Here is a 12,550-nt window from a genome sequence, read left to right on the forward strand (position 1 = left end):
GTGTGAAGTTTGGTTGTATAGCAGTGGCTCCCTAACTGGTGTGAAGTTTGGTTGTATAGCAGTGGCTCCCAAACGGGTGTGAAGTTTGGTTGTATAGCAGTGGCTCCCAAACGGGTGTGAAGTTTGGTTGTATAGCAGTGGCTCCCAAACGGGTGTGAAGTTTGGTTGTATAGCAGTGGCTCCCAAACGGGTGTGAAGTTTGGTTGTATAGCAGTGGCTCCCAAACGGGTGTGAAGTTTGGTTGTATAGCAGTGGCTCCCTAACTGGTGTGAAGTTTGGTTGTATAGCAGTGGCTCCCTAACTGGTGTGAAGTTTGGTTGTATAGCAGTGGCTCCCTAACTGGTGTGAAGTTTGGTTGTATAGCAGTGGCTCCCTAACTGGTGTGCCGTGAGACAAGTCCAGGTGTGACAACCACGCCTTATTATTGGACGATATGCAACTATACAAAACGCTATGAATAGTTATTTTAATTTACTACTACCGGTATATATCAATACGTAATGCACATCTCTGAATATGGAGGCAAATGAAAGGCCCTTTTTAACCTGGCACCCATGTGAAGTGAGGGGTGCTCTTATCATCATACATCATCTCATGAACAACTGCATTTATGTGATTGGTTAGCCGATTAGCTCGTCTACAATTACTTTCATTGTCAATGGCATTTAATGTTTGTGTCATATTTGGTGGACATTTGACCTAATTCTCCTTTCATTGTCAATGGCAAATATGTGGACAAAAGCTGTACAGTATATAGGAGGGGCTAGCGCCCCGCAAAAAAAATAAAATGTTGTGAACATGGGAAACAGAGCCAAAGTGGTTAAAGCTTTGGATTTGGATTAGTAAAAACAAATACATTTTACAGAGTGATACCACGTGCTATAGAGATTATTTATAATACAGGTGTGCCTTGAGAATTGACTTTTCCTTTGGCATTCTGTGGACAAAAAGTTTGAAAACCACTTTTGTGGAGAACTTTTGATGGAAAGTGACTTCCTCAGTTGTGCGGGTCCGGCTTTGCTGCATTAGCCTGTGTCTTCCTGCATGCTCAGTTTGTTAGGTATACAGAAGTCCATGACATTGTATTACTTAGTGATGTATCTTGGACTGGTACCCCGATGGGGAAAGCGTGTATTAGAAGCTGAGTGGCAGTGGATTAGCGTGAGGTCAACAGCTCAGCAGTCTGCTGAGAAGTGATCTCATCTTGAGTATTGGGCAAAGTGTGCCAACTCTTGCTGTAGTGCTGACCTCAGGAAGGTAATTAACTACACATTAAAGGCTGAAAAACACACAGACAGACAAGATTGATCCTGACTGTCTGCTCCTGGGCTGTCCCTCCCCAACGTCCCCAAAGGAGAGGGATTCACCATACTCGATGGGCCGTTTCCTCGTGCCAACTGTCTGAACCGTGCAATCTTACCATAAGCCTGTAAATGTACTTAATGTTACACAGCGGATCTTCACAGATCTGTAGGCCCATTTACAAACCGAACCACAAATGCCATAGCTTACCGCTCAAAATTGTAACCTACATAATGATTCTTGTACGTTGACCTTCTGCTTCACAGTTGGAACACAATTGCTTTTATACCATGCTGTAGCTCAAAGATGACACATCCACACACACACACACACACACACACATCAATTCACACAGTGTTCTTTCTCGTGATTTCTGCAGCTATGGAAAAGCCGCGTTTTGCCTGGAGGAGCTGATGATGTCCAATCCTCACAATCATTTGTACTGTGAGCAGTATGCTGAGGTAGGTGCCTGTCTGCACGTCTGTCATCAGGCGGGACGGGATGGGGAATGGGGGGGTGGGGGGTGGGGGGGTGGGGGGGGGTGAAGGATTACGATGGAATAAGTGATACCTCTGTGTGGACGGTTCCCCTTGCTTTGACCCAGGAGCACTGACCCCGTGCTTGACGTCACTGAACGCCAGCTCACGGGCGGGGAAAGGTTTACACGACTTGTCATGCGTACTCTCAGGATGCCATGCTGTGGTCCCCTCGGTATACCGTGTTCACTCTGCTGTGTGTTTGATTCTTGTGTGTCACGCAGGTGAAGTACACCCAGGGGGGGCTGGAGAACCTGGACCTGTCCAGGAAGTATTTTGCCCAGGCGTTGAGGCTGAACAACAGAAACATGAGGGCGTTGTTTGGTCTGTACATGGTGAGTATCGCCTCGCATGAAAAGAGAAGGGGGGGGATTAGAGAGAGAAAGTGGTGACACCACAGTGGAGCCTTTTTTCCCCTTCATTCTGTGGTTTGTCAATGTTGAGGCCTGCTACTGAGTGTGTGTGGACTGAGCCTATACAGTAGGACTGTGTGTGTGTGTGTGTGTGAGACAGAGAGAGCGAAGAGAAGGGGCTCGCAGACAGGTCAACTCACTGCTGACTCAGACGGTGATCCCCAGTCTCGGAAAAGTCTGCCCCTTGGAACTCTGTATTTTCTAGTAATAATACCCCTTTGGTAGGGACCTTTTTTATGTTTATGAGTAAAATAAATAAAGTGGAGCACGGAGCAAAAGAGTGCGAGACAGAGAAAGGGACACTAGCGCCGCAAGCCTACTTTCAGCAACAAGCGAACCAGCCGGTTGTCGTTTTCGATCCTTTTTCCTCTCGTCAGCGCCCGACGACGGTCCTTTCATCTGTGTGTTTGTTTAAACAGGATGTTGTACATTAACGCCAATGCATCATATGTAAGTGAGTCCTGACATAAGAACACAAACGGAGCGAGGCGGGGAATGAAGGGTGTGGCGGAGACGGCCCGAGGGGAAGTGGGTCCAACACAGAGAGCCCCAGTGTTTCCTCCGCCCCGTGCACTGGGGTTCTTCAGGTAGTCCAAACACCTCATAGCAGGAGAGGGCCTGTGTCTTCTGTCGTGCAGGAGGATCTGGGCGGGTCAAATAGACATTTCAGCTCTGTTCCCTCTCAAAGTTCTTTGGGACACAGTGCAGGCGCCATAGCGTTTCCTGACAAGTCGTCCACTGACACTCGGCTCCCTAATGGAGCATTCAGGTGGAGGTTTAATCTCCATCACTCAGAGCTGCGTGTGAGTACATTATTGCAGATTTGTCAGCTAGTCTCAGCGGTCAAGAGCTCCGCAGGTGCGGGAGTTCAGCAGTGGGGCAGGAAAACCTTTCGAGGTGTCCTGACGGCCGGCAGTGATGTTCCCAGCTCTTCAGACGGAGAGCTTACTGTACTGTACAGTGTACATGCTCAGCTCCTTGCTGTCTAACAGCCACCTGGCATCACTGACCACAGTTGGGATGCGGGTTAGCTACAATACTTGAAGGGATTCCCCTTCACAATGGCACGTGCAGTTGTGTTCAGGGACAGCCCGTCTTGGTTGACATACTGAGGTTTTCCTCAAGTTTTTAGAAAAAGAAGAAAATGCTTACCAAAAAGTAATAATCCAGAAGCCAAACTGTTTTATAGAAAAACAGGGCCAGGTTGATTGGTGTGTAGTTAAAATTTCAGCACGTCTGCAGGGAGGCCTTTGAAGTACAGGCCGGGTAAGCGCTCTGGGGTTTGCAGCGTGGAGATGATGGCAGGAACATGGGAAAGACATGGGATTTGTGGTTCCGAGGGGAGCTGTCGGGGCAGGCGGAGCGCATGATTCACATGGCGCTCCCAAAAGCTGCACGCGGGCTTTTTCGAAGACATGGCGAGGTCCTTTCATCACCCTAGAATCGCTGGTGTTGGAGAAGTTAAGGAATATTAAGTGAAGCTTCACACTGAGGAAGGGAGGTTTTTACGTATGGGGCCTTAAAACACTCACTTTTTCCTCCTCATAAACAATTTCTCCTGTGTCATCAGGCCAAACTTTTTTTTTTTCTCTTCTCCTTCTCAATCCTACCGCAATGACTGGTGGAGTGGTAGATTGGTTGGGTGGTTGAACATTCATCTCAATTACGCTTTTATTGCACTTTCACCAAGTTTTGATGTAAGCAGCCTCTCTCTCTTCTTCTCTCCTCTCCTCTCATGTAGTCTGCGAGCCATATTGCTGCCAGTCCTAAAGTTGGTGCCAAGGTGAAGAAGGACAATATTAAGTATGCTGCCTGGGCCGCCAATCAAATAAACAAAGCCTATAAGGTGAGTCATTAAATGCTTTGGAGCTGCAGTGCCTTTGATTTACAAGTGTACCTCACCTGCATTTTACCTTCTTGTTTGGTCCCTATAGTCTATAGTGTTACCGTGATGACATAATTGTGTTAGGCCAACCCGGAAGTTAACTCAATTATATAAAACAATAAGCTATGTAGCAAACAAAGGCTTATATTAGTGGTCAATAACATAATCTTCATTCTTCACAAACCAATACATTTTATACCATTTTTTTTTTAAACCAAATCTAACTTCAGCAAACAAAGCCTTATGATATTATTCATCAATAACATAATCTTCATATATTTTTTTGAACCACCGCAAATAAATCCCAAATCCATGCCAATTCATAAAACGTTTTAAAAAGCATACATCAGTTACCAAATTCACAGTTGAGATACTAATGGGTATAATTTGTCATGAAAGGAAACTTAAAACTATTAGGTTTATTCTAATCATAGCCTGTATTTTCTGCATATATTGAAACCCCTATGGTAAAAAGCATTGGACATCTGTTGAGGGAATGCATTATGAACTCTCGTCTGGGTTTTAGGACTACATCCTTTAGCCACTAACGGCACAAATTTGACAACAATCAAACATGAATGTATTAAGATGGTTACCCAACATCAGTGCCTGCAGCTGCGTATATAGGGAATAATGTGCAGTGTTGAATATTGGTTTTGAACATCTAATAGTCTTTTATAATTCAATTATTCAAAATGTTTTGTCCAATTAATTCCCAAAACAGCACTTGACTATCTCAGTTGGCTAGCTAGACTGTAGACTGTTAAAGCTGGAAGTGGACAGGAATTCCACCCAAAACGTCCGGTCCTGCTCAGCTTTCCTGTAGGACCCAGAAGTCTCGTGAGACGAGACTTTGCCCGTGATTAGAGACAAGCCCTCGTATCAACAATACGGCACGTCAGTTGGGACACTACCGCTGTGGACTGCATGCAGAGATGCTGAGGAACATATAGCTGCGATTTTTCTATATTTTTTTAACGGATTTAATAGGCGATAAATCGATTAACCTACCGCTCCCGTTCTAAGCTGGGGTGGGACTCGGGTGTGTGGACTGTGGACAACATGAATGACAAATATGAAAAATATCAATTGTACTAGTCAGTAAGGGATAGAATAACATCAGAAAATGGTGGTATTTGTATGCCATCTGCAGATGTTTTTCCCTGTTATTTTCTTGATTTGAGCCGTCATGTAATTGCACTATTTCTGTTTTGCATTAATGAAATGCAAGTCAAATACCACCGACTCTGGCTGCGATAATACCATCGTAGGCTATTTTGGGAGAGCCACAGGCATGTGTGAAATTTCTTAGCCAGCTCAAATATATCATTGATTAAAATGGCCAACCAAGCACAAGTTGAATTCAAGATTTATTGCATCAATGTTACCAATATCTGCAATATAGGCTAGACAGATCTTGTGCGGAAAATGTAGGGAAAGCTTAGCCTGCTGTAGCTGCTATTACCCACCGCCTATGACTTATGCCATGACAAGGAATCTCCACCGCAAAGTGTCCCCTAATGCCCAACTTTGCTGATGGATGCCTTTGACTGGCAGCCCTGTAAGAAGAACCCCAGTGTCTCCGCTATTCATCTACAGAGCAGAGATCCAAGACTCTCAAAGTTTGTTTGGGTTCATTTACTGCTAATGTGTTGACTTAAGCCCACAAGGCCCGCATTGAGTTTTGGGTTCACACATGAGCTTCTTGGAGCTGAAGTCAGAACTTCAGGGCTGTCTGTTCTGATACTCCCAGCGCAGGAACTGCACACGACTAGAGCGGAGCAAGAGACGCGTCTAGATCTGGTTGAGATGGAGGGATTAACGAATGGAGAGAAAGAGGGTAGAGAAGGGGTGAAAAGGTAAAGAGAGGAAGGGGAGATGTGAGTGTGTGTATAAATGAGAACATAGGAGGGAAAAAGTGAGGCACAGCTCAGATGGTATCACTAAAACAGTTTATGGTGTTGCCACGGCAACTCGAGCATAAATGCCTATTTAACAGAAATCTTTACCGCCATAAGGGCAATATGCATTGCTTACTTGGGCATTGACAGTTAAACGCGTATTAAGCGGTTCCTTACTCGGCATGTGCGGGCCCCGTTGAGAGAGGGGCTCCCCGCTGAGCCGTTAAAGCCTGCGTCTCACCGCACTCTGTGCTCTCTTCCCCTCCTGGAGAGACGAGGGTGGACACCGTTCCCGCCTTTCTTGCCACACATTCTCCTTTCTGAAGCGTCTGGAGTGATTTTTGTTTGTGTAAAATAGCCCCGATTGACGACGACACGTTCAGCCTGTCACGCCTCTATCTACCAGGCAACAGGATGTGACCTGCGGGCCCGCCCCTGTGCTTCTGCACCGCTCCCAAACCTTTTGTGTTTGTTTAAGTTGTCTGTTAATAGCAGGGGTTGTACTGGAACCTCACCTCTGCTCTCGGTGCATGCTTGCGTGTGTGTGCGTGTGTGTAAAGCACACGTGCACATGCTGTACTGTAGATGTGTATTTGCCCTGCGTGTGAAAGAAGTCTCAAAATGACAAGGTGCGAGGTCGCCTTCAATAGTTTTTTTTTGGTGTTTGTCCCGCTCTCCCTACCTCTTGTAAATTGGCCTGCTGTCCTTTGAAAGGCAGCGACGGTGTGGGCCTCTTTCAGACAGCTGCAGGCTGCTGTGGAGCTTGTGCTGGCTGATTGATGGGCCCTTTAAAGCGTAGCTCGTGTCAGTCGTCCACTTTTATTAAGCCGTCGTACCTGGTGATTGTCATACCTCGGTGTGAGAAAAGGTAGGCAGGTGAGTGCAATTGGGAGCAGACGTCAGCGAGAGGTCAAGACTAACAGGGTCCTGTTGGAAAAAAAGGGAGGGGGTGGGGTGGGGGGTTGTAATGTAATTGCCACATTGGTGTGCCCCCGTTAGCGTGTAAAGGAGCCTGGGGATGTACGTGTAATTGGTGATGGGTACTGTAAAGCGGCCCTACTGTCCTAGCTCCTAACGCTGGTGACCAGATTCCCTGATTAGCTTCTCCCGTCACGGCCGACCGGCTCCCACGTCGTCATGCATCTGTTATCAGAGCCTAAATAGACTCGGAGCTGTCTGTCTGTTGCAGAGCGGGTGTGAGTTAATGCAGCGGTCATACCTCAGGCCGAGGAGATAATTGACTAGCAAGGCTTCGCGTAATGGCACATTAGCCAGCGCTGCGTAACACACTGATCATCGTAACTCTCCTTGTCCAGCACACACACACGCAGACTCACACACCCAGATGCACACACACACACACGCATGTTGTCGCATGCACGCACGAACATGCCCACTCGCACCGCTAAATTTGGATGGATGAGTCACACTCGGAAATTACTTGGCTAATGGTCCACCTTAGCCAAATGCCCTCTCTAAGATGCATTTTGGCAAAAAAAATAGGGAAAAGGTTTTGCCATGGAAATACAGCACAGGCGAGGTTAATAGTCAGTGGCTGCATATCCTAGGTGTGTGCGTGTATGTGTGCATGCATGCGTGCCTGTGTAAGCTCAAGCAGGAGCTTGGTTTAACAGTGAATAAATGCCTATGAAAACCATTGCTTTACCTTGAACACAGGATTAAGGAGTCCTCTACTTTTCTTTGTTATTCCGCAAGCTTGTAGAATGTAGATGTGCGGTTTTGGAAAGAAGTGAGGATGGTCTCGGTGTGGGCAGCAGGCTGGAATCATTTCAGCCATTTTGTGTGTGTGTGTGTGTGTGTGCGTGCGTGCGTGCATGCGTGTGGTACTGCTGTGTAAGTGCGTGGGCAGACGCCTGCTGCTGTCTGTGCAAGCGTGCGTGTGTGTGTATACTCTTCTCTCAAGGGGCTCATCTCTCACCTCAGAGGACATGCAGAATGTGTTCCTCCGTCCAGAGCCAGCAGTGCCATGCCGCTGAAACATTATCCCCTGCCTGTGTTTGAGTCAGGGTAATGGTGTTTTCATAATGATTTAATTGAAAGGGGCCCACGATCCTTGCTCTGCTCAGCACAGCTCAGCGCTTGTCTGTTTGCCGACACATCTGCGCAAGCTGCTCCATGGACCCACACACGGCGGCAGATGTTGCTTGCCTAACCTCCTAGTCGCAGCCCCAGTATGATGATGCTTCTGTCCATGTGCCCACATGGTGATCTTTGACAGGGGGTTGACATTGTACGCGCCTTCAGCCAGAGATAGATATCTCCAGTTAGGCTTACGGTTACGCAATTTTTGTTTAGAGAGAGACAGTGCCTGTTGACCTCTTTCAACCTACTGTAGCGTCCCTATTTTGGGCATGTTTATAGGTGAAGATATACTCACAGCGCATCACACGTTGTTAGCTTGTAGAACAGCTATTTTTGGTATAGACCACTGTCACACACTGTTCTCTCACTTGTTGCCACAAGTATAAGCCTGTTGACCGACAAGTGGCAGCGTCACCACGGACACCTTTGAAATGACAGGCTGGTCAAGAGGAAATACCGCATGGTGCATGATGACAGTGTGTTTTCTAAATTGGGGGTTAAACTCAAGAAATAAAATATCATGTGAAATAAATGAAGGCCTTAATGCTTGTGGCTACTAGAGACTTGACTCACTCGATGTGGAGCTCCCCAACCTTTAAGGCCTTAATGCTTGTGGCTACTAGAGACTTGACTCACTCCATGTGGAGCTCCCCCAACCTTTTAAATAAATGAAGGCCTTAATGCTTGTGGCTACTAGAGACTTGACTCACTCCATGTGGAGCTCCCCAACCTTTTCAAGGCGAAAGCAAAAATGTACGACCACAACGTGACTCAACCGAAAAGGGACAAATGTTATTTTGACTGGCAATGTCTTTAGGGACTGCATTTTCATGTCACGTGACCCTACATGGGGTCCCGACTCCCTAGCCCATGGTTTTGGAAAGTGTACTTGAGACCATCATAGTGCGTCTAAAGTTGTGCATATGATCTCAAGGCTGAGAGGACACCCCTGCATTAATTGCAAGGCTGTGTGTGTGTGTGTGTGTGTGTGTGTGTGTGTGTGTGTGTGTGTGTGTGTGTGTGTGTGTGTGTGTGTGTGTGTGTGTGTGTGTGTGTGTGTGTGTGTGTGTGTGTGTGTGTGTGTGTGTGTGTGTGTGTGTGTGTGTGTGTGTGTGTGTGTGTGTGTGTGTGTGTGTGTGTGTGTGTGTGTGTGTGTGTGTGTGTGTGTGAGATTTGGTTTTGACTGTGGATTAAGGGTGTGTGTATGAGAGAGGTTTCCTCTTTTGCTTCTAAACTTTTTGGTTGTGACAATATGAACCACTTTTGTCGTTTTATACTTCGTCGTACTAGGGTGTCACATACCGGAAATTGCTGATCTACATGCTCACAATTCATTGTTATTGTCTCCACAAGGCCGAAGGCATGGGGAGAGAGTATGTTTTGCACTCCGTCCGTGTGTGTGTGTGTGTGTCCGTCCTTCCATCCGTCTGTGAACAGCTAATCTCCGGCACCGTTAACCTGGTCAATGCCAAACTTTGCACACACACTCCCTGGATGCCAACGATGAACCTCTGCCCCACATTTTCCAGAACTGCCTGTTATAGCGCCACCATGAGGCAGCTTTTCACATTTTTTACCTAAAACTGCACCGATCTGCGTGAAACGTTCCATGCACACTCCCTAGAGGCCAAGGATAAACCTTTGACCTGCATTTTCCGCATCTGCCTTTTATAGTGCCACCAGGAGGCCGACTTTTGTAAAACACATTTTTTTATATTACTCACACAAATCGTTACACAGTATCTCTATGGTCATGTGCTCAATTCGGATCTGTCCGATATTTCATATTCCATCCTAATTGGCTATAATTGGCTTTCACAGTTTGCAAGATTGCCCCGTTTTGAACAAAAGCCTCAAATCATGAACGCAGCATGCAATTTACGTGAAATCTTTCACACATTTTCTTACTAGGCTGAGGAATATATCCCACCCTTTTCACATTGGCCTGTTATAGCGCCACCAACACGTTGATTTTTGCAAAACACATTTTTGGAACAAAATGCCTCAAATCATCCAATTGCCATCAAAGGCGTATGAAGAAATGGCACCCTTTTCACATTGGCCTATTATAGCGCCACCAGGAGGCCACAACCTGACCTGCCCTGGTGGAGACCTGTGCCCCGAGGGGCACTTTTTCTACTTGAGTTTGTTGCTCTGCCATTTCGTTTAAAGATTCTGGAGATCTTAGCGTGTGTGCGTGCGTGCGTGAAAGTCCAGTGTGTCCCTGTGAACAGAAGCTAGGGTTTTATTTGTTCCCGAGGCTCCATTGCGTGCTGATCACCTCCGAGTCTAATAGGACAGAGATGTTTGTGCACTCTTTCGTGAAGCATTGGATTGAGCTCTGAGGTTATCATGGCCTCTGAGCGTGTGTGTGTGTGTGTGTGTGTGTGTGACTGTGTGTGTGTGTGTGTTCGTGCTCCCTCACACGATTTTGGCTCGCCATTCCTCTAGTTGGCAGAGGAAACATAATGAGCTGATCTTCTCTTTTTCTCTCCCTGCCCCTCTGTGTCTCTCCTTCTGCCCCTCTGTCTCTCCCTCTCTCTCATCCGGACCCCCCACTCGTTCTTTCACTCCCACCCTCCCTGTCATGCAGCTGGCCGGCCGTGGGACGAAGGAGAACAAATGTTCCGTGAAGACTGTGGAAGAGATGCTAGAATCCATGCAGATCACCATGTCCTAAATGCCACTGTCCACACAATGCTGCCTTCCCTCCCCTCTCTCACACACACACACACACATACACACACACACACACGCACGCGTACACACACACACTCACACACACACACACACACACACACACACACACACACACACACACGTGCACGCACAGAGCCACATGGCAGCTCTCATAGCCTTGCATTGAGACCAGAGCTGGATCTTACTTTTTCAAATTCACTCCAGTTAATTTCTGTTGGTTTAACTAAGCCACAGACTGTGGAAAAACACAAAGTGAAGTTTCACCAACACATCTGGATCTCCAGGTACACTGTACAATCCTCAGTGTTCATTTAACACGCAGTGTTAAACAAAATGACACAAATGGATCATTTTCAGAGGATTCTAACACCCTTTGAGCTAAATTACAGGTCCATTCCGTTCCATTTTTTAGAGCCAGAAACGCTGGAAGCAACTGAACTTATTTTAGTAGTAGACATACCTATTGATAACCAATGACCCTTGCCCCAGGGCTCAAGACTAACATTTTAGGTGGTTGCACTGGTGTGCCTAACATTTTTATATACTGTAGGTGCACCAGCATATAATTTAGGTGAACCCCACACACACACACACACACACACACACACAGACACAGACCTGCTAAACGTAAGGTGCACCGGTGCGACCAATGAAAATGTTTAGTTGCATGATTGGACCGATTTTTGGGTGCATACTGTGTCCCCAAAATGTTTGCACTCTGGAGCCCCGGATACCAGTACCCACATCCACATTAAGGCTGTGAACATGTGAATGGGAGAAATAACATACATTTATAAAGGCTATATTTATGAGGTCCCACCTGTCTGCACTGACCTCCTCTAAGGGTTCCTCACTGTCTGGAAATCAAACGTTTTTATCGTAATTAGCCTACTTTTTTTTTCTTCTTGTGTCAGTCCATCAAAATGTCTTAATAAAGGTTTGAATTGTTTGCAAACTTCAAAGTATATTATTTCCTCTGTGGCCGGGGTTATTTATTGACACAGATTATTGACAGGTCTTTTATGTTTAAAGGTCTCTCTCTCTCTCTCTCTCTCTGTCACCTGCAGTACCTGTGCAGCCTCTGCCCCACAGTAAAAATCCTCCATGTTAACGTATCCATTCGTAACTCCCGAGAGTGTATAAGTGTAACCAAATGGACCCTTACCACAGGTCCATTTTTGGTTACTTGTGTACACTCTGGGGGGTGAAATTAGCACTCAGGACTTCACAGTGAGGAATCTGTTCTAATGATCTGGGTTAAAGCAGAGGGACATTCTCATTATGGGGTAACAGTGTAGGCTGTCTCTCTTTTTTCTTTTCCCCAGTGATTCCAGCTGGGGAAATCCTGCCCTTCAATTACCCCAGACAGCAGCTGAACCCACTGCAACACCGTGGAACACCTCTGTCATTTTAGTTTAGAGAGCCTCAGCATGCCGCCAGTAATTAACACACGCAAAAAAAGAAAATGCTATTCATGAATCTGGGAACACTTATAAATGTAAGCGAAGGAAGAAAAGATGTTGGTGCCGTTGGAGCAGGCAGCAGGTCTGGTTTCCTAGTCGCCGTATAGGAACACGCTGGCTCTGTAATTGTCGGAGCACCGGGGGTTGATCCAAATGAACGTCTTTAGTCGTCACTCACCCGTGCAGGGTCAGCTGTTACTTCCATCTCTTTTGTTTATTAAGTCGCGGCAATTGTCTCATAATTTCA

The 12,550-nt window shown here is 46.5% G+C and overlaps 1 protein-coding gene across 1 annotated transcript in view; it reads left to right on the forward strand.

Moving 5' to 3' along the window:
* The window catches only part of emc2 (ER membrane protein complex subunit 2), a 28,086-nt gene extending 16,297 nt beyond the window's left edge, over positions 1-11,789 (forward strand). Inside the window, exons 8-11 of the mRNA XM_079502664.1 lie at positions 1,682-1,763; positions 2,063-2,173; positions 3,993-4,097; positions 10,734-11,789. Coding sequence (XP_079358790.1) covers positions 1,682-1,763; positions 2,063-2,173; positions 3,993-4,097; positions 10,734-10,820 — 385 coding nt within the window. The 3' untranslated portion in view covers positions 10,821-11,789. The remainder of the gene's footprint in view (positions 1-1,681; positions 1,764-2,062; positions 2,174-3,992; positions 4,098-10,733) is intronic.
* The last annotated feature ends 761 nt before the right edge of the window (positions 11,790-12,550 follow it).

Source organism: Electrona antarctica (assembly GCF_951216825.1).
Source record: "Electrona antarctica genome assembly, chromosome: 6".
In the NCBI taxonomy this organism is placed as follows: Eukaryota; Metazoa; Chordata; class Actinopteri; order Myctophiformes; family Myctophidae; genus Electrona; species Electrona antarctica.